This window comes from Alligator sinensis, unplaced genomic scaffold (assembly GCF_000455745.1).
Source record: "Alligator sinensis unplaced genomic scaffold, ASM45574v1 scaffold1286_1, whole genome shotgun sequence".
In the NCBI taxonomy this organism is placed as follows: domain Eukaryota; kingdom Metazoa; phylum Chordata; order Crocodylia; family Alligatoridae; genus Alligator; species Alligator sinensis.
This window is the reverse complement of record NW_005842606.1, coordinates 172,189-192,283: the sequence shown is the minus strand read 5'-3', so window position 1 is coordinate 192,283 and position 20,095 is coordinate 172,189. Positions and strand designations below refer to the sequence as shown.

The following is a 20,095-nucleotide window of genomic DNA, read 5'->3' as shown; positions in this document are numbered from 1 at the left end:
CTAGCTTCTTGAAACATCCAACTTTTGACAGCTTCTGCAATGCAGTCCTGTATTGCCAGTAGGGGTGTGCAAAACGGGCTGTATTCGATTCAGACTCAGATTAGGCCCGAATCAGGGACAATAATTTGATCTGTTAATTCGGATCACTGTCCCCAATTCAATTTGGCCGAATCCAAATCTGAAGATTTGATGGCGGCCAATTCGGAGAATCAGCAATTTGGCCATAGACACAGTTTTAAATGGTTTTTTTTTTTTTTACATACCTCGAGGTACCAGGCATGGATCATGAATGCTGCAATGGTGGGGCGGATGGAGCATCCCATAGGAGCATGCAGGATTGGATTCAGCAGGCTTCCAGTTCCTTATGCACTGTCTCTGATGCCTTCTCTGGCTGCCAGCACACTCCTGCTGCCTTGCCACTCTGTCCCAGGGACAAGCCAGCCTGTTCCTGGGCAGTCCCAGGTGGCGGGAAGGTGGTGGGGACAGTGCATGGGGCACCAAAGCCTACCTTCATCTCCCATGGCTGGGAGGCGAGCTGCCAGCAGGCCAAGTGGTCTGAGCTGCGGGAGACCCCAGTCCTTCCCTCCATGTTGGTGGCACCCCCCAGGCAGCAGCCACCCATTAGCACCCTGCCTGGGTGGTCCCAGGGGGCGCTGCCAGTGTGGAGGGAAGCACCAGGTCCTGCGTAGCTCAGGGGCTGCGCGACCCACTGGCAGCTCACGCGGGCAGGCTCGACTGAAGAAGAAAAAAAGAAAGAAGTAGCGAAGAGCCTGATTTTTTTTTTTCTCCCAGAACCTGCCTGCCTGAGCTATGAAGGACCTGGTGCTTCCCTCTGTGGTTGTGGCACCCACTGGGACCACCTGGGTGGGCGGCTAGTAGGCAGGTGCTGCCCTGGGGGTGCCACCGCAGCAGAGGGAAGCACTGGGCCCTGTGCAGCCCAGGCAGGCTCTGAGAAAACGAGAAAAAAAAAAAAAGATAAAAGATCAGGCTCCTTGCCGCTTTTTTCTTTTTTTTTTAATTCAGTCGAGCCTGCCCGCATGAGCTGCTGCTGGGTTGCACAGCCCCCGAATTGTGTGGAGTCTGGTGCTTCCCTTGGTGGTGGCAGTGCCCCCCAGGACTGCCCAGGCAGGGTGCTAGCAGATGAGTACTGCCTGGGGGGCATTGCCACTGCAGAGGGAAGGACTGGGGGCCCCCACAGCTCAGGCACCACTCAGCCCGCCGGCAGCTCGCCCTCCACAGGGGCAGGTAGGTTCTGGGGTGGGGGGAAAAAAGAGGATCAGTCCACTCATCGCTTTTTTTTTTCTTCTGGTGGAGCCTGCAGAGGCAGGAGGAAGGGGTAGGTGGGTGAGCTGATGGGGGACTGTGACACACTGTGACGTCATGGAAGTCCCTAAATTGAAATGGTGGATTTTTAATGGTGCAGTTTAAAAACCCACCATTTCAATTTAGGGAGAACCATACCCCAATCGCATGTACAAGCACCCAATGACACCAAGAAAATTCAGGCACCTAACTTCCACTGAAGGTCAATGGCAGTTGGACATTTAACTTCCCTGTGTGCCTTGAAAGTCTCTCCTCCACCATTGTACCCACTGTTCTATGGACGGCTCCATGTTTAATACGCATGCAATGATTATTTCACTCGGCTCTACCTAGCATATATAACAGTATCTCAAGGGAGTCATGAAGAATGAAACTCAGCCAACTGACACTACTGGGAATACAATGAGGCTAAAAATAACTGCCAGAGATACAACTAGATTACCTCTTTCCTCTTTTGTAACTGCTCATGAACTATTTAACTACTCATCAAAAAAAAAAGCCCAATCCATCCAAGAATGAAACATATTTATTCCCTTCTATTACTTACTTCAGATAGAAGTCAATGATGACATCATTGAGGAATTCTCCATACTCTAAACACTTAAGATCCTCTTTCGTGACTCCCAGTCCTCCTTTGGCAGGTGGAGGAGGATAAACAATCAAACTGGAAAGCAAAAGTGATATTAACATGATGTACTGTGATTCTAACAGGCAACTGACAAAGAATTCATATTTGCTGAAGGTCAGAAGGTGGTGAAAACTGCCAAGAAAAATTATGTTCATTACCTAGACCAGTGGTTCTCAACATTTTTAAATTCAAAGGCGCCTCTTGGAAAATGCTAGCTCTTAGGCTTCACTCTTTTTGACCACAAAAAGTAACAGAGCAATTCTTCTGTTGTTGAGAGCTCAGGCAGACCAAAACAAGTCAGAATGTTTTTAACACTATGCATTCCTATGTGAAAACTCTGGGCAACTATACACATGCATAGAGGCTGCTCTGACATGTTGTAATTACAGAGCATGGAGCTGATTCAACAAACATTAATGAAGCGTCCCTGCCACCATTTTTCTGTGTGGAGATGCTGATACGTGTGATGTTGCAGGTGCTTTAATTAGAGCAGTTCTTGGAGCCGCTCTAATTAAAGCACCAGCCCCTCCCCCGTCCCACCACCACCACCCTCCTGGAGCACGTGTATAAATGCCATTGGGGTTTATCTTGGGAATCATGTTTGCACACCTAGTGGTACTACCATTGTGTGAAAGCAAATGGCATCCTTGAATGGATCTCAAGGCACCCTGGAGTGCTTTAAGAATCACTGATCTAGATACAAGTGTTTATGGACTGTGTTAGTTCAGGCAAATGTATTTACATGCTCAGCAGAGCTGAATTATTCAACTTATCTAATTATCCTGGCTCCCTCTTCTCCATTGTTACCATTACATCTCCGCTTTATTAAGATCTCACAAGTCACTTCCTCTTTCTTCATTTTTTTGAGCTAACATATTAACCATTTCTAAGATTCCAAAATATATACCTAAGACTTTTGTGATCTATACAACATGCAGGATTTAGCAATAAGTTGCAAAAGAATGAAAAAATAAGAGGAATAGGAAATGTAGAATTAAAACGGTCACATTCAAAGAATGAGAGCACATTTGTTCAATCTTTGTGCTTTCATAAGAACTGTAATTAAAACACTCGGGATTTTGTTAATACTTTATTCCCAAAACTGCAATGCTTCTGTTTGTCTTTCTACTAAGACATGACAAGTATTATGACAACATAAAATGGGAATCAATAACATGTAGTGACTGACACTGACAAGTTCCAAAAATAAGAGGAAAAACCCCTGAATCTATTCATTTTCTGGTTTGCACGCAATTATAAAGCAGGAGTAAGAGACAGATATAGCAACCTAGGTATAGCAGCAGTATCAGTGCCAGGCATATACTCCAATATCTTGCTACATTACATAATATTTTTTTCCTCATTTTACAACTGCTTTATACTCTTCCAAGAATGCCCTGAGATAAATTATGAGACTCCAAACTTGGCATTTTTGCAGCTGAACAGTTTAAACATGACATAATAGCAGTTCATTGTTAAAGGGATGAGTTGGACACAAATGGTACTCTCAGAAAATCAGTGAGAATCTGGCAATGATAGGGACTGAGCCCTTAATACAAGTATTCTCTCTCTCTTAATTAGAAGATCTTAAAATCCCCACATGGGATATACACACATTACTTCTTATTTATTGGCACAGATTACAACCACGTGCATTTCATGTTAACTTAGAATAGAAATATTTTATCTTTCCACAGTAGCTCTTCTGCAGAGATCTCCAACTAATGTACAAATATTACTTAAACCAGTACTTTTCTTCTAAAAATCAGAGGCCTTTTCATAACTGCTTACTTAAACAGAACATACATACTTCTCAACTGGTCCGGTTTCTCTTATTTCTTTCCATTTATCATCTGACTTAGATGACAGAGAAATGGCATAGTGACCATTATTCTGCTTATGCAAAACAGCATAATTGGGCTTGGCTGCATTTACTTTAGATTCCTGCCATAAAAACAAACAAACAAAAATCATCTTTATACACAATTGCACACACTGCAGGAGGCTGATAATAAACCTATGGCCTGCACAAACCTACTTTGCTATTTTTGATGAATAATCATTTACAATATGGAACATATGCTGTCACTAGCTGTATTTGCTGGCTGGGAAAATTCACAATTTTTCGCTTGCAAGAATTAGAAGGTATATGTGTGTACCACTGATCAACTAAAGAAGTCAGATAGAACAACACCAATAATAATACTGGATTTTCTTGCATCTACAACACACACCGTTGCCTTCAAAAACAAGGTGTGTATTATATTTGGAGGTGTGTGTATGTGAAAAAACGTGGTAGTTACTTCCCACTTATACAAAGCGCATCTCTTCAGGACAGTTTGCAGATGTCAGTCAGTCATGTGACATGGGTCCCCTAATCTTAGTTTTTGGCGGAGAAAAGGAGATGAAAAGGATAGAGCTACCACAGCAGATGTGCTGAGTTACCACTGGATTTGGTGAAAGCAGCAGTTATTTCTTATGTCTGGAAAAAAGCTGGTATGAGATCTGTGAGCAAAATAGATGACGTGTCAGATTTTCCAGTCTCACAAATCAGGCAAACCTCTGCCTCTGGGTACCAAAGGGCTACTGACTAGAACATGTCTTTCCGATTATGAAACTAATTGTTGAGAATTTTATACATAGGAGCAGGCTGTACAATGAACCCACTATCTGTTTCCATAAGATCACTGGAGGGCTGTACAGTCTGAACTAGACCTTCTGAGCCCACAGGGAACAGACAAGATGTATTGTTCCTTACAGTGAGCAGTGCCCTCCTTTTATTGTTCTTAGCTAGCTCAGGAGATTGCAGTAATGGGTGGAAATATAAGCATCTATCTCCTCTGATTCTCTCCTGAAGCCACCTGCAGTCCTGGAGGGAGTAGGAGGGAATGGGTTAGTTTCTGTTCAGGACTTATGATGATAGTGGGCTCCTGCCCAGGGGATGTGTGAAAGGCCTCTTGGAACTCTCCTCCTATGTACTAACATGGGGTACTATCTAGCACTTCATGTATATGTTGCCCCATTTAGGGGGGTAAACAAACAAACATTATAGACTTTTAGCTACACAGTACACCGCCATAGTTTATTTATTGTGCACAAGGGAAACTGACTTGATTTCTCTAATGCCAAGTGATGCAGCTCCAATGAACCAAGTGATGGTCACGTACTTACCTGAGGCACAGGGTCAGGCAGAACTGAGGCACTCTCCTTCAACTGCTGCTGAAACAAGGTATGGTGATATTTCATAAAAGAGCTGTCTTCAGGGGACAGGTCCTTAAACAAAGGTAACACCTGCTTCGAAGACAACAAGTCAGAGAGATCGGGTGCCCGGTTTTTCTTGCTCACTTCTGCAATCAACTCATTCAGCTTAATTTGTTCTTGTTCCATTAATGGTTGTAATAGTTCAAGAAATAGGAATTCATCGGCCTTGGCTGTGAAGGAAAAAGGGCAGAACATTAATGCAGATCAGCCATGAATGGTGGAACAGAAGTAAGAACTGTAGAGTCTGTAAGACCCCAGCACAGATTCCTGAATGTCCCCTTTACAAAGCAGCTAAGCATAAAAGCTTAATAGGAAACCCTTATGTATTACCTTTAAACAGAAGTACTTCAAAATAAATTAGACTAAGATATATAGAATTATGTTGAGAATTTAGACTCACAATTCCTATTGTCACAATTCGTAATGTCGGTGATGGTTGTAAACAAAACTCCCAGGTGACCACAAATTCCTGTGCATCTCATATTACACAATCCCCACGCTTCTTGTAAAAGACAATGCTTACTTTACATTTTCTCTCCAATTTCTCTCCAAGTATATTTAAGAGTTAAGTTTGTCCTAAACTTTGTGAGACAAAACTGCCAGTACAGTTTCAGTAATAACACATGTCCAGTGTTACATTTGTGGGTCACAATATTGTAAACTCAGGTTAGTCTTGAGAGAGAATGTCTCTGACATCTTCATCACTGGCTTCCTTTCTATTGTAACAACACTCATGTGACTCAGGAGTCAGAAGCTTTTACATCAGCTAAATCATTCCCTCAAAAAGTTTCTATAGTGATGGTTCTTCTCCCATAATTTCATAAATGTCTAAAAGGGGGCATTGATAGTTCTATCATACTTACATGGCTTCCTTGAAACAGATGTTCCTAGTTGGGTTTTAATCTGTTCCACACAGTCTGCAGACAGCCAAAGGAGAATGAGATTTTTACTCTTTTCAGAGTGAGAGTCATCAGTACTCCTCCACAAGCCAAATTTTCTTAGGTGGACAGTATCCACTGACAATTCTATGATCTTATTAAAAGCCACTGTAGGAAACAAGATACACACTCACTATAGCAATTGCACATTAAGGTTGAAACAAATGGAAGTCAGATTAGTAAATTAAAGCTACAACTGCAGCCTCCATTCAAGTCACTGTATCAAACTTGTACAACCTGTATAAAGTATAAATTCTTCACTTACCCAAGAGGTCTACCTTTACCAGGTGATACCAAAGTACAGCTGTGCACACATGGGTTATTAAAAAACAGCAACCCCCCCCAACTTCTTTTTCCCTCAGTTACATTAATTCTCTGCCAATTATATTAAACTTTAATTCTGTCAGTAAATCTATCCACTTCCTTTCCATCAGTTCACCAGTCAGTTAAGAAAGACAGACTAACATTTTTATAAACTACGGTTTTATCTCTATTAGTTGTGAATTGTTAACCTAATACAAATGACCAAGGGAGGATCCAGGGCAGGTGCAGTAGCAGAGTTGTATCCCACTTTGATTCCTGCTCCACCTAAACTTTAAAACCAGCTGCCTGGAAGGGGCAGCAGCATTTTTATTAAGGCATAGCTGAGGCAGTCTGAGGGTAGTCTGTCTGATTTCTGCTAATCTCAGATGCTAATGACCCTCTAGCCTTTTTAATGGTCTAGATATTCCATTAATCAAGTTATCCTTTCTTCTGCTGTGTCTGTTAGCCATTCATGGTAATATCTCTCTCTCTCTTTAACAGCCCTGCAGACAATCTTAGGTAAAAACCTTAACTCTGGTGTGATAACAGTTACTCAGGTGAACATTATATCAAATGTGGAACTGACCGACAGTGAAGAATGCACTGTGTCAAGATACTCCAGAAGACTAAATTTTCTTTTATGAATGTGAGTGAGAGATATACATTTAACTGTAATGACTAAAGGACTAATAAAACAATATTTTTTGATTACTTCTGTCTAGTTTGTTGCGTTTTCTAAACTTAATGTATGATCTAGCAAATGAGTATACACTCCAGTAAAGGTATGTTAATTTTTGCTTTGATCTTCAACTGAATAATACAGTCCCAGGCCCCTAGCATATTAGTAAAGCTTTTAGTTTCTTTTTACCTGAAGAAAAGTGTGTTATGTTATATGTGATGTTGTCCATCTACATATCCCTTCTCAAAATCCTGGATCCACCCATGAAAATGACCTAATTCCAAAATACCACTTCATGATTCCCTGGTTAAGAAATCTTCTTTAATTCTGTAACATTTCAAAAGTGGCATTTGCTTAGGCCCAAATCCTGCACAGATTCAAACACCTCAGTAGTCATACTTATTTCAATGAAAGTGCTTGCATATTTAAAATTAGGTATAACTGTTGCTACGATATAGATTCCTATATTCATAATGGATCTGTCATTGTAGCATATAAGCAACAAAAAGTAAATAACTGAAAGCTACTAAGTTTTCAGTACCTGAACTCTTATGTGAAACTGCCAAAACAGAAATGTTTCAAGTGTCCTGCAATGGATTTATTAAGAGGTTATATAGTAATATATAGCATCTTACCTTGAAATGGGATGTTAATGTACCTTGGAGTGAACTTAAAAGACAAAAAAACAACAAAAATTAGTCTGTGTTTAGTATTATTTCTCAAAACAAATTTAAAAGCCCTCATTTATTTCCTGTACGCTGCCAAATGCACTCAGCTGAATAAGCTAAAAATGACTATTTTGGTTTTTTCTCTGACAGCTTGGGCAAAAAATTCAGACAAGGCAGACTCATGTTAGACTCTTAAATCCATACTGAAGGACCTAATTATAGTGTCCTGATTTACAAAGGTGCTGAGCAATCTCTAAACTCTATTTAACCAGTAGAAGCTATGAATACCTAACTCTTCTAGAAACTACATCACTTTATGTAGGGGTCTAAACACAAAAACAAAAGCTTAACTCCATGTAGCCTTACTTAATGATGTGAACATTTGTTTTATTTTAACAATTTAAGAATAGTTGTACTATCAAACATAAGGTGGTGCTTTTTTGTTAGTTATAATAAATATCTGATGTCATTTTAAACTAAAAGTATTCTCTATACTTGGCCTTGTTTTTCTCTCACTACCTTAAAGACTAGAAACAAAACTTGTTTTCTAAGATAAAATTCTCAAAATCTGTACTGATGTGTTGACCCAACAGCATGTCAGCTAACAGAAAAGGCATTTGGGCAGGTTTTTACTGCATCCAAATTGAGAGACACTGAACTTAAGCATTTTTATTGGCTTTTGCTACCAACAGCTCTTTGTATTAGTAAAGGCAGGCTACAAATTGTGATTACATAAACTAAAATGGAACAATTTCTCAAACAAAAGCTGGGGGGGGGGGTTGGTTCACTGTGGGATGAATATTGAGTGGGTCAAGAAATTGCTGAAAACCCAAGACCTCACAGTGTCCCTGGCCTGTGGTGTAATTTCTATTTACTATGACATGGCAGGTCAGTTACTGCATCTCCCATACTGCAGTTTTGGTGCTCTTTTCTTTGAAGCTATGAAAAGAAGAGAACCTTTAAATGGTAAGTTTTAGGGCACTGATTGTCAAGCAGGGTGTCATGGAACTGTATAGTGTTGTGAGATCTTTTTCAGGATGCTATGCAATAGTAGCAGTTAGGTGTGCAAACACCTACTCATGATTCCCAAAACGAACTCAGATGTTTTAAAATAGGAATCCAGTGTCAAGCCCCCTGTCATGGATTCAAGTATGAGGGGAGGGGGCAGGCAACTGATGCGACTGTGGCCCCAGCCCAGGGTTAGGGTCAGAAACGCAGCTGCTGTCTGACCCTCCACCTCTATCTCCCTACTCCAGTGGTCACCAACCCAGGGATCCCAATCAACAGGTAGATCCTGGAGCCTCTTTGGGTATATCTTGGGCTTGACATGTGCACACCCACTGCCCCCAGCTCCAGCAGGTCAATCTGTGGGGGAGGGAAAGGGTAGGGGCCAGATGGAGGCCCCCGTGGTGAGCGACTGACCGTGTGGCCCAACCAGGAGCAGGGGAAAGTAAATAGGGCCCCAGCTTGGCTGGGTGGTGGGAGGATTGGAGCCCAGGGGCTCCTGCAGGGGCACAGGGTGGGTTCCTTCCCTATCTCTGCTGGGGTAGAGGCAGCAGAGGTGACTGCTGCTGCACCTTGAGTCCCGCTGCAGCTGGTCACATGTGGGCGCAGCTCAGTTCAGCAGCAGGGACTCACATGGGCAAGCAGTGGAGGGGGAAGGTGGGGAAAAAGGGAACAGAGGCAGCAAGAAGGGTAGGCACAGATGGGCAACAAGTGGTGGGGTGGACAGATATCAGGGGGCAAAGTAGTGGGGGATGGGGGCAGGGATTAAGCTCCATTGCCTGGCCCCCCAATGCCCTGCAACTGCTTTCCATGTTATAATGGTGGGGAGATGAATTTAAGATGACCCTGCAACAATTAGATTCTATAGATGGATAATTTAACAAATTTATACATTTCCTATGTATACAATCTAATTATTGCAGGGGGGTCATCTTAAATTCAGGGCAATCTTGAATTTGGATAAATATTGTAAATTCTGACAGGATCAGTATGTGTATTCTCTTTTTACATATAAAAAAAAAAAAACTCGTCTATAAGCAGGTTGCCTAGCCTGCTGGTTTCTGCAGGCAGTTTATGCTCCCTGATGAACTCCTCTACCAGTCCTCCCAAATAAAGCAGTCTTTGAGCAGCAAGCAAACAAACAAAACCTTTCTGCCCTGTTCCAGGCCCTATGAGGGGATATCTTTGGCTTTGACCGCAGCACAGCAGCCTGGCCCCTCACTAGTAGCAAGCTTGTTCTGCTCACAGGTTGCCTCCTGTTTACAAACTATCCTCTCACTGTTTGCTGCCTTTCTGGTATTTTCCCTAGTGGGACACTACCTCATTATCCAAATGCCCTGCACCTGGGCTCTCTTAACAGGGCTCCCTCTTAAAAAAAGACATTGCCTTGTTACATCGTGCCTGTCTGATTTATGTCAATTAATACAAGTAACCTTGCCTACTCATAAAAATTCTGTCTCTGAAATCTCCAGAGTATGGACCTTGGCAAATATTGATATCTTTTCCAGTTGCTGAATGGAATCCACAAGTACAAAAGACAGTGACAGGTTACATTACTTGATCTTGACATCTCTTGATCAAAATAATTTGGCATGTAGCTTAACTTTAGGATTCAAAACGTATGTAATTTAACTGAAGTTTTGTCTTTTTTATGAATGGCAGGAATAACAACAAACCAACTTACTGAAACACAGCCTGTTGCTCTTCCTTTGATTTTCCCGATGAACAGAGTGGCATACTTGATATCTAATGTTGGATCCCTTTGTTCATTTGGTGCGCTGCTGGAAAGTGACCCTGTGGAAGAGTTGTCTTCACATGGTTCAGATGAAACCTACAAAGTAAAAGATATTTTAATACAGTGTCTTAATTGAGGTTTCTCCTGCTAAACTCAGAATTTTTCCCCACCTTATCAGAATTTTTGTGCATGTTGCTGTTAGAAGTTATTTTTCATGCTGGTACTCTACACTACGTGCTGTACTTGTTACCTTCTCAGAGGGATAAGCAACAATCCACTCTTCCTAGTTTAGGCCCGTCAAATTAACAGTCCATTTTCACTCTCTTTGAAAAGTGGTACAATTCAAAATAAGACCAAGACAATACAGATATAGAAAACAGCCCTTCCTGCAAACCCACTCAATCCAACCTCACTGTTTGACCTAGATCCATGGAAGCTCCCCCTCCATGTAGAACAGCAACAATAACATTTTCAACCTCTTACTGCATTACCCTCAGAGACACTTTAAAGTCCGCCAGCAACACTGACTGTGGCACATATAAGATGGGCAAGTGTCTCATTGACTTTACTTTAACATGAGCCTTCAGTTCAAATCCCATTAAGTACAAAGGGAATGACTAGTTTTGACTTAGTCCTTTGTGATGTTCATGAGAAAGATCCCTGTGTAAATTCAACATACCTGGTAGGCTCTATAGAAAAAGAGACAAAGGATTGGAAGAGTAGAGGGAGCGGAAAAGCACCCACAGCAGTATCTTTACCAACCTTTGCTGCTATTTAGTCCCTAACTTTACTGACTGTTAAAGGCACCGATATTTTAAGATTATAGAAACACTGAAGTTGCAGGGATAGAAATAAAAAATGGAAATTTAGCCTAGCAAGCTACATCAGTGGTGCCCAACCTTCCAGCCTAAAAGGCCAAATGAGCAACATGGGGCTGATCCACAGGCTGAATCCCACATGGGGTAGGAGCACTGGGTCAGTCCAAGGGTGCTGTCCACTCCCCTGCCCCCAACTTTCAGATCCATGGAGAACACTACACATGACATGGCTCCATGGAATGGATTTTGCCCACAGCCTGAAGGTTGAGCACCACTGAGCTAGAAAGACTGCAGCACGTGTCTACTTGCCTGCTTCTAGAAGTTACCTAATTCTGCTTGAAGCATCTCAAATTGTCTTGTAATGCAACCCAAGTATGTACAAATTAATTCGTAGCCTGGCATCCAAAATTCTATGGGTTAAAAGCAGACTACCTGTTCAGATTTGCTTTCGGTTACATCTTGCAATGGTTCCTCTGGCAAAGACTCAGCGTCTTGCTCGCTCTCTCTGCTGTTAGGTGAATCATCTTGCCCAGGTTGCACATGTGGCATTTCTGGGTGATCTGGTTCAGAAGATCCTTCTTCCTCATCACTGGAAAGAACAACTGAAGAGAAAAATGTAGTTTTGTACTATAAGACCCAGACTTCAGAGTAAATTGTGTCTCCTATCAAATTGAAGATTTCTGTTTAGGAAAAAAAAATCCACCCTGAAATTCTCTTTTAATGGTCTTCATGACCACCGCTGCACTGAGAGAAGAGCCCTGGGAGCTGAGCTGTGCATTAACTCAAGTAACCCACATATATACAACAGAACCTGGATATATTTCATACGGTTAGGTTCTTTGGCCTCCTGCAAAGACAACAGTTTGCAAACAGTCCAGGACACAGACAGCTGCAGCCATCAGCTGTGCAGGACTGCTGATGATTTATAGCAGATAAGAGATCAACGACCTTTGAAGTAGAAGCTGCAGCAAACAGCTGAGCAGTTTGTCCTTATTCAACAACCCACTGAATTAAGTGGGTTGCAAACCATTCAGATTACAAACAATCGGTGTTTTACTATACTTGCACACACACGTGACACTTCCTGTATTTCTCAATAACCAGGAAAGGATGTAGAAGACTTGGAGAAGATTCTAAGTTAAGAGTAACACTGCATCCTTTACTCACTCCAGTACAATGCCTTTTAGGCATTTAAAAGTACGTTACTTTTTTATTTTTGTATAGATATAAAAATAAGTGTGTGCAACAGTATCTAACTTGCATTTTTGATCACCTTTCAGCTAATGACCCAATGACATTTTTCTGGCATTAATGAAGTCACAGCACACCACCTTAAAAAAAGTAAACATTTCCCTCATTTTGGAAACTGGAAACAAGTACACAGTGACTTACCTGAAGCTCCACAAGGAGTCAATTGCAGAACAAGGAAGAATAAAAAAATGTCACCCACCCTTAAGCTACTCCTCAATTACAAGACAATGCCCTCCCATGGTGCATACTGTGCATTCATCCCACGCTTGTAGAATGCTTTGAAAAGGTGCAATTTCTCACCTAAATCTTTTGCTTCAAGTACATATTTATACTAGGTAGTCGTGCCTGCCTCTCCTAAGTTTCTAGACGGATCAATATGTATAATTACTACTATCAGTGCAGGTACAGTACATACTTGGCTCAGCTGGAATAAATGTCCGATTGCTCCTGCATCTGTTACGCAACTTCCTCATATACTCTGATGTGTCCACCTTCAGTTTGCTAGGCAACCAACTCTTGGGAGGAGACTCTAAGCAGGATTCCTTTGCACAGCTAGCAGCAGGCTTCCCATCATCCTGGATGGATGTTGCTTTACTTTCTGTGCTTAGTAGCTGAGGAATATCTTCCTGAAATGGGTTAGCTTGGTGGCCATGGCTGCTCTCACTAGAGCCTCTGCAGTCTGGAAGCTGATCTGAACTAATTCTTTGTTCTTTCTAGAAAAGAAAAATCAAAGGTTTACTCTCTTTTCTGAAGTGCAAGATGCTCGTTTCCTGACTTTGCCAAGGTGACTCAGCTTTGTGACAAACCAGCAATGCAGCTTGCAAGGTGAAGGAAGTATGCTTAATTTAGCTAAATTTAAATTCAAACCAAGATTCATTTTTTTTCTTCCTGGATTATGGCAGTATAGAACATTTGACTGATTTACAGAAAGCAGGAAACAACCTTGCAAGAAATCAGGATCACTTCCAAACTAAAGAAGAAACCTGCATACAAATTTTTGGTGTATAGCTCAGTCTTTGACATTGAAAGGCAATGAGCATTTAGCAACCCTTGCTAAAGTCAGAACCTAATGGTACTGTATAGCAATCAGGTTCAGGACCTTTGGAATTTAGGTCTTAGTCCAAAGTCCATTGAAGTTAACAGGTGTCTGTCCATTCACATCGATGGGCTTTCAATCAGGCCTTTAGAAAGCAATCATCACCACAGACAGGGCTGCCCCTATGGTACGGTGAATTAGGATAACTGCCCTGGGCCCTGTGCTTTGGGGGCCTCATGCTTCGACATCCTGGCTCTGACAGTTGCAGCAGAGGTGCTGTCTAGTGCCTGCCCTGCAGCACAGCCTGACCTGGCACCCCTGTGAGGCTGCTGGGCACCAGGCACCGCAGCTCAGGGCCCCCGTGCCACAAGAGCATCCCTGACCCAGTGCAACCCTCACCTTGGCTGCACTGTGCTGCAGGCAGCCCCCTGTGGAGGGCTACACCAGCAGCACCCTCAGCACCAGCGTCAGGGCTGCTGCCTCCACCCTGCTCTATAAGAATGTTAAGGGGGCCCTGCACAGGCTGATTTAACCCAGGCCCCGCACTCTGGTAGGGTTGGCCCTGATCACAGAATTCAGATGACTGAACAAAGACAACTTACAGTAGACCCTTGATTTTACATTCCCTCAGTTCAGCTCTTTCCCAGTTTTGCTTGCTTCACGACCAAAAAGAATATACTTGCTGTTGATACCTTTTTCAAGAATCTAAGAACTCTAATAATTTTTCATTTTAACTTCTTTCAAGGTTCATAGGCATTTGGATTCTGTTAGTGAAGGAAGCTTTGATACTATATTTACACCGCAGTTAATGTTTTTGATTACATTTATTTAAAATAGTTTATTTGGAAGGCCATACTAATTAATGTGACTCATATTTTAAAGGCATAGTTTAGCATCTTAGATTACAATATACATAAAAAAATTCTGAAAATGCAAGATGCAGTAAAAGGAGCAACAGAACATACCTGTAAAATTCTGCTACTTGGACTCTGATCCTAAAAGCACTTACAAAAGTAACTCTGCATACCTGCTTAGTCATACAAATTCGTATGGAACTACTCAAATAGAGAATGTAAATGTTCCAAGATCAGGGTTTGTGTGTGTCATTATAAACTAATAAAAAGAAAGACTTCAAGATTCTATTCAACACCAGAAATCAATTAGGGGCACGTGATGTCTCTTATGGTGCAGACAGAAGTGTCAATTTTCACCTGATCTGGACACAGAAACCTGCTTAGAGCTGTGACGAAACACAAGCACGTGGCTGCAGACAGCTTCAAAAATGGCCAATCAGGTGAAAATCTGACCCCTGGTTACATGACGTATCAGATAATGACATTTCAAAATGTAGCATCTTTTGTAACTTGTGTCTGCTGAACTCCCAGCCTGCTGCTGTTTTCAGAATGGGAGGGGGAGAAAGGGAGCAGTTCAGTCTGGGGGTTTTCAGCACCCCTCCCCTCCCCCCCAAGGGTGAGGCAAGGGTATTAGAGCCCATCTGAGGTACTGACCCACCCCACCCTTCAGCACCAGCTGGGGAGCCCCAAAAACGATCTCCTTCTGCTGCCTTTCCCCACCTCCCATTGTGAAAACAGTGAGCACTGGCAGAAAAAGCCTGTGCCATTGCTCCCAGAATGCACCTAGATGCCTCTCCCCCTGGAACCAACAGTGCACTTCTGTCTGGTCTGGGGTAAGTCAGAAAGCTTTGCAGAAATAGTTCTGAGTTGCAGCTGGGAGCTGCACTTGGCTGCCTACACACATGCTCAGAAGTGGCAGGGGGAGCTAGTTAGAGTGGCTCCTGGGCAGCCACTCTAATTAAAAAGTCAGTGTCACGTGTATTAAGCTCCTCCATATTTGAAAATGGCTGCAAGGTGCTTTACCTAAACCTTACTCAACGAGGTTTAGTTAAAGTGCCCCGTGGCCATTTTTAAACCTGCAGGTGCTTAATACATGTGACACTGCAGCGTTCTAATTAGAACACAAAGCAGATTTGAATAATCTAGTCTGCTCCAATGTGTTCTAATTAGAACACCAACAAGCACATGTATGGGCAGCCATTTCTGCATGTTTATAGGCAGCCATTAAGACTAATTTACAAGATACTGTTATGAAATTTGGATTTTAGTTGCTTCTATTGAAACATGAAAATACTTTAGTAAAACAGAATTACTACTTACACAGGACAGTAATAGTTTTTCTGAAGAACGTGTATTACATTGATCAGAAAGATGGCCACTAAATCTTTTCCTCTTCTCAGAATTCAGACAGCTTGCTTCCCTCCAGTCAAGGGAGGTGTTGTTCAGATTTTTACTCCTTTTATCCTGGTGGTCAGCTTCCTTATTTTCTATATCAAAAGATTTAATATTTAAAAAAATCACTTAATGGGACACAGACTACTATACAATTTACTGGTGGTCATTCTTAAAGATTTTATTTTCAGATCTCTTTCAGGATGTTTTAAATAAAAGCATGTATTAGCTTCCACAAGAGATTTTTTCCCGCAATTTTCTTGTATACAATTACGAGATAATCGTCCCAAGATAAAACAGAGATAGAAAGAAAAATATTATAATATTAATTCAAACAGTAAAGACTATATTAAATTAAAAGTGACAAACCTGAAATCTTCAGGAGCACAAAAATTAGTAAAGGATGTAACTAAGCTCACAGCTACCTTCAGAGTAGAAATGTTATCCTCACTATCTAATCCAAATTCTTATGTGGGTCTTTTGCCTTTCTAAACCCTCTTGCCGTTTCAGCTGGATATGGTGGTCTCCACATCCTGTCTTAATCTGTGGAACACTGGTGATCAATGTCAAGAAGCTAGCACATAGTACCACACAAGCTTAGCTGTTTGTAGCAATAGATAAAATGATGACTGTAGAGTGCTTGTTCAATATTTTAGCACTTTAATACTTTTCATCCTTTAAGATGAAAGGAAATGTGTATTATAAATAAAGAAAAGAGTTTTGAGACTTGTCTTTTAAGTTAGTCCTGTCTGCGGATGTAAGTTATCTCATTACCATTATTTAAAATGCAGGTTTGGTCCTGCATATAGATTTCCTACCATAGTTAAAAACAACATTATGAGACAATGCATACACTGCTTGCAAAGCTTTATATTGCCCTCTACTTCAGATACAGTAACTCAAAGACAAATAGGTCAAGAATTTTTTTCCCAAAACCCTAGGGACTCTCGGGCTGCATACAGACATGTGGGGAGTTAAGGACAGGTTAGATTGGGTAAAAATTGGCCACCTGATCTAACTTAGTTTGCCCAGGTGCAGACCTCACACTACTTAGGTTGATCAAAGTGTAAACTGTACAGAAGGTAAGCCTACCTCCGAGGTACACCTAACTTAGATTGGGCTGACCACTGTTAAACAGATCTAACTGTCCTGAATTTCTGTACAGTTCCCAGAGCAGCCCCAGGGCTGGGAAAGCCAGGCACTGGCCCAGGCCCAGACTGTTCTTTTTCTACTCCCTCCCTGGCACTGGGCTATTTTTAAGCCCCCCAGCCCCTCCCTCCAAAGGACAGCCTCCCACACCTGCACCATAGCCTGCCAAATCTCCATCCTGCAAGCTGGTCTCAGTGCCAGTTTTACTGGGGTTCACTACTGCTGGGAGCCAAGCAAGTCAGGGTGGGGGGAAGGGGCAAGTGGTTCGTGGCAGGGGGTTGTTGATTTGTTGGGGGTGATGGTTGTTTCCCTGATCCCAGGGAAGACAGCCCCCAAACTGCCTCCCCTCTGTAGATCCCACAAGCGCCCCCCTCCCCCGCAATCCAGCCAAACACTCCCAGGTCCCCTCCAATCCCCAGTATGGACTCTGCCTCCCACCATCTCCATTCCCCTCCCATTTACACTATCTGCCCTTGCAATCCCTCCCACAGACTCCACCTGCCCCCAAGATCCCCCTCTATAAATGCCATCTACCCCCCAATCCCTCTGCAGACCCCACCTGCCACCCAACTCCCCCTCACAGACCCTGCTTGCTCCTCCATCTCCAAACCCCTCCCCCTGCTAACTCAATAATCTAACTTCTCCAAATGTCTGTATGCAGCCTAAATGTATTGTCCAAGCATCTAAATGTAAAACAAAGTTGCTCTTCACTACAAACCTTTCTTCTGAGCATCATGTCTTCTAACACTGATGACAATGTTATTGCTTTCAGTTTCTTCAGAAGATTCAGTTAATTTTAAAAGACTGTCATCTGACTTTTTGGGGCGGCGTTCGTACCTGTAAAAATATTAACAATAAATTCTCCTTGATCCTGCAATCATATTGACTAACCAGAGCAGGATCAGACTATGCATTCCTGCTTCACTTGTAATACTGTGAAACTTGGCAGAATAGAACACAAACTAATTCAGTTTTGTCCATGGAAATACTGTGCTACAAGTATTGACATTACAGAAAAACAACGTTCTAAAAGGTGTTCAACATGAGAATATGACATTGTAGAGAAAGTGTTAGTAATTTAACTTGTGAACAGACAAAATAAGTACACCACTTTAAAAGGCGACTTACTGATCACAAGTGCAGATAGGCTGATCCTCTGTAACAGTTTAGGTCATCTGCTCCTGTCCCATAATAACTGAAGCTAAAATCACACACTGCCCAGCTGGGCAGCAGCTCCAGCCCCAACCTTGCCCAACTCCCTCCCTCCCTATGGGGACCTCAAGTCCCCCCGCTTTACCTGAGGGAGCTGCTCTCCAGGCTGCCTGGGGCCACGTGCATGTACATGCACATGGTGCCCCCTGCCTGACCACCCCCCTCCTGTTCCCTCCCAGCTGGAACTCTGCCAGCTCACAGAGAGCTCGCTGCAAAACTGCAAAATCCACGGGTTTCTCTGCTAAAATGAGAAATCCGCGTTTTACTCCATTTTTTCCCGTCATAAATGGAAAACCTGGATCCTTGGTACTCAGTTTGTTAGGCAACATCCTGTAGCCAACAACATGCTGCAACCTAAATTGTATGTCAGAACTACCAAGAAGAGCAACCATAAATTCCAAGGCTACTGAATACACTGAGCTTGATTCTCTACTGCCTTGCATCTTAGACAGACAGACAGAGTTACAGCCATTCTGATCTAGTAGAACATTTCACACCTTGTTGATACATAGTTCCAGACCAGCAGTTCCCAGATGGTGGATCATGACCCCAAATGGGGTCGCAACATCAGCAACTGGGGTCACAAGATTTCTGTGCCCACAGCAGGGTGAGGGGCTGCAGTGGGACAGAAGCAGCTCCAGGCAGAAGCTGCCTCCGCAGCCCAGCAGACAGGATCCAGCACTGGAGGGAATGCTGCACCATTATGGCTGCCAAGGTGAGGTGCAGCATGGCATGGAGTTGTGCCCCCAGTGCTGCTGGATGGGCAGGGGCTGGCTCAGCTTGGCAGCCATGGCAATGCGGGGCTCCCTCCCGCATTAGGTCCCGCCTGCTGGGCTGTGGGGCCCCAGGGGAAGGGCAGCAGGGCAGGGAGCCCCTAGCCTGCAGCAGGCAGTCTGAATCCTCCCCTCCCCGCACATGGGATCTGCTCCAGCTGTGCCACCCACAGGGGAGGGGGGCAGGAGCCAGGCGCAACAGTCTGCTCTGGCCACAGCAGCTGCCACCTCCCACAGGGGGCTGCAGGCCCTGGCTCTGGAGCACATGGGGGGCGGCAAGTTGGGAGGAAGAGGCACCAGCAGGGCCAGGGGACGGCGGGTTGGGAGTGAGCATCACTGGCATTGGGTCAGGAGTGAATATTATAGGCAGGGCCAGGGGACTGCGAGGCACCTCAGGGCCAGGGGGCTGTGGGTAGGGCTGCAGGCTGGGGGTAAGAGGCCATGCTGAGGAAATATTTGGGAAGCACTGTTCTAAACACTGGAAAATAAATCAATGTTTTGCCTCTGAAACACCTTCCCCCTCCAAAAATAAAATGCCTGGATGAGAAAAACATAAGTTTCCCCCTGAGTGCAACACAAGCTTTCTAATTCTAACCAATTTAAAAGAATTGATGTATTTTAATTAATCTCATTCTGCATAACAAGCCCATATTTTTCCCCTGTGGGGACTGGCAGACCAGCCAGTCTCTAACATGCACTTACATGTATTTTAGAAATTACAACTTTAAATTTATTATTTATTTCCACCATACATAACAGACAGGATTTTCATTTACAACACAGCCCCTTTCTCATGGATCTGGTTAAAATGGACCTTAAAGTGGATGCACTTGCATAGTCTCTGAGGAGCTAGAGGTGTGAAGGGATGATCAGAAAAATGAAACCAAGGCACAAGAGTATCTTGGGCAGAAACATTAGAGAGAAAATGGAGACCACAATAAAACTGAGTCCAAGTCCAAGACAGACACCTCACTAGCAGAATGTTCCACCAGTATGCTTACAACAAATGTTCTTGTCGGACTTTGTATAATATAATCATAGAATAAGCTCATTTCCATTAAAAAAGACAT

The 20,095-nt window shown here is 43.0% G+C and overlaps 1 protein-coding gene across 3 annotated transcripts in view; it reads right to left on the bottom strand.

Annotated features, from left to right (window-relative positions):
- SENP7 (SUMO specific peptidase 7) overlaps nt 1-20,095 on the bottom strand; it is a 67,675-nt gene that overhangs the window by 22,220 nt on the left and 25,360 nt on the right. For all 3 annotated transcript variants that reach the window (XM_014524390.2, XM_025214811.1, XM_014524393.2), the window contains 10 exons: nt 17,759-17,877; nt 15,820-15,986; nt 13,025-13,322; nt 11,791-11,960; nt 10,490-10,636; nt 7,768-7,801; nt 6,076-6,258; nt 5,123-5,382; nt 3,762-3,895; nt 1,871-1,987 (listed from right to left, as the gene is read on the bottom strand). In XM_014524390.2, the coding sequence (XP_014379876.1) occupies nt 1,871-1,987; nt 3,762-3,895; nt 5,123-5,382; nt 6,076-6,258; nt 7,768-7,801; nt 10,490-10,636; nt 11,791-11,960; nt 13,025-13,322; nt 15,820-15,986; nt 17,759-17,877 (1,629 nt within the window). The remainder of the gene's footprint in view (nt 1-1,870; nt 1,988-3,761; nt 3,896-5,122; nt 5,383-6,075; nt 6,259-7,767; nt 7,802-10,489; nt 10,637-11,790; nt 11,961-13,024; nt 13,323-15,819; nt 15,987-17,758; nt 17,878-20,095) is intronic.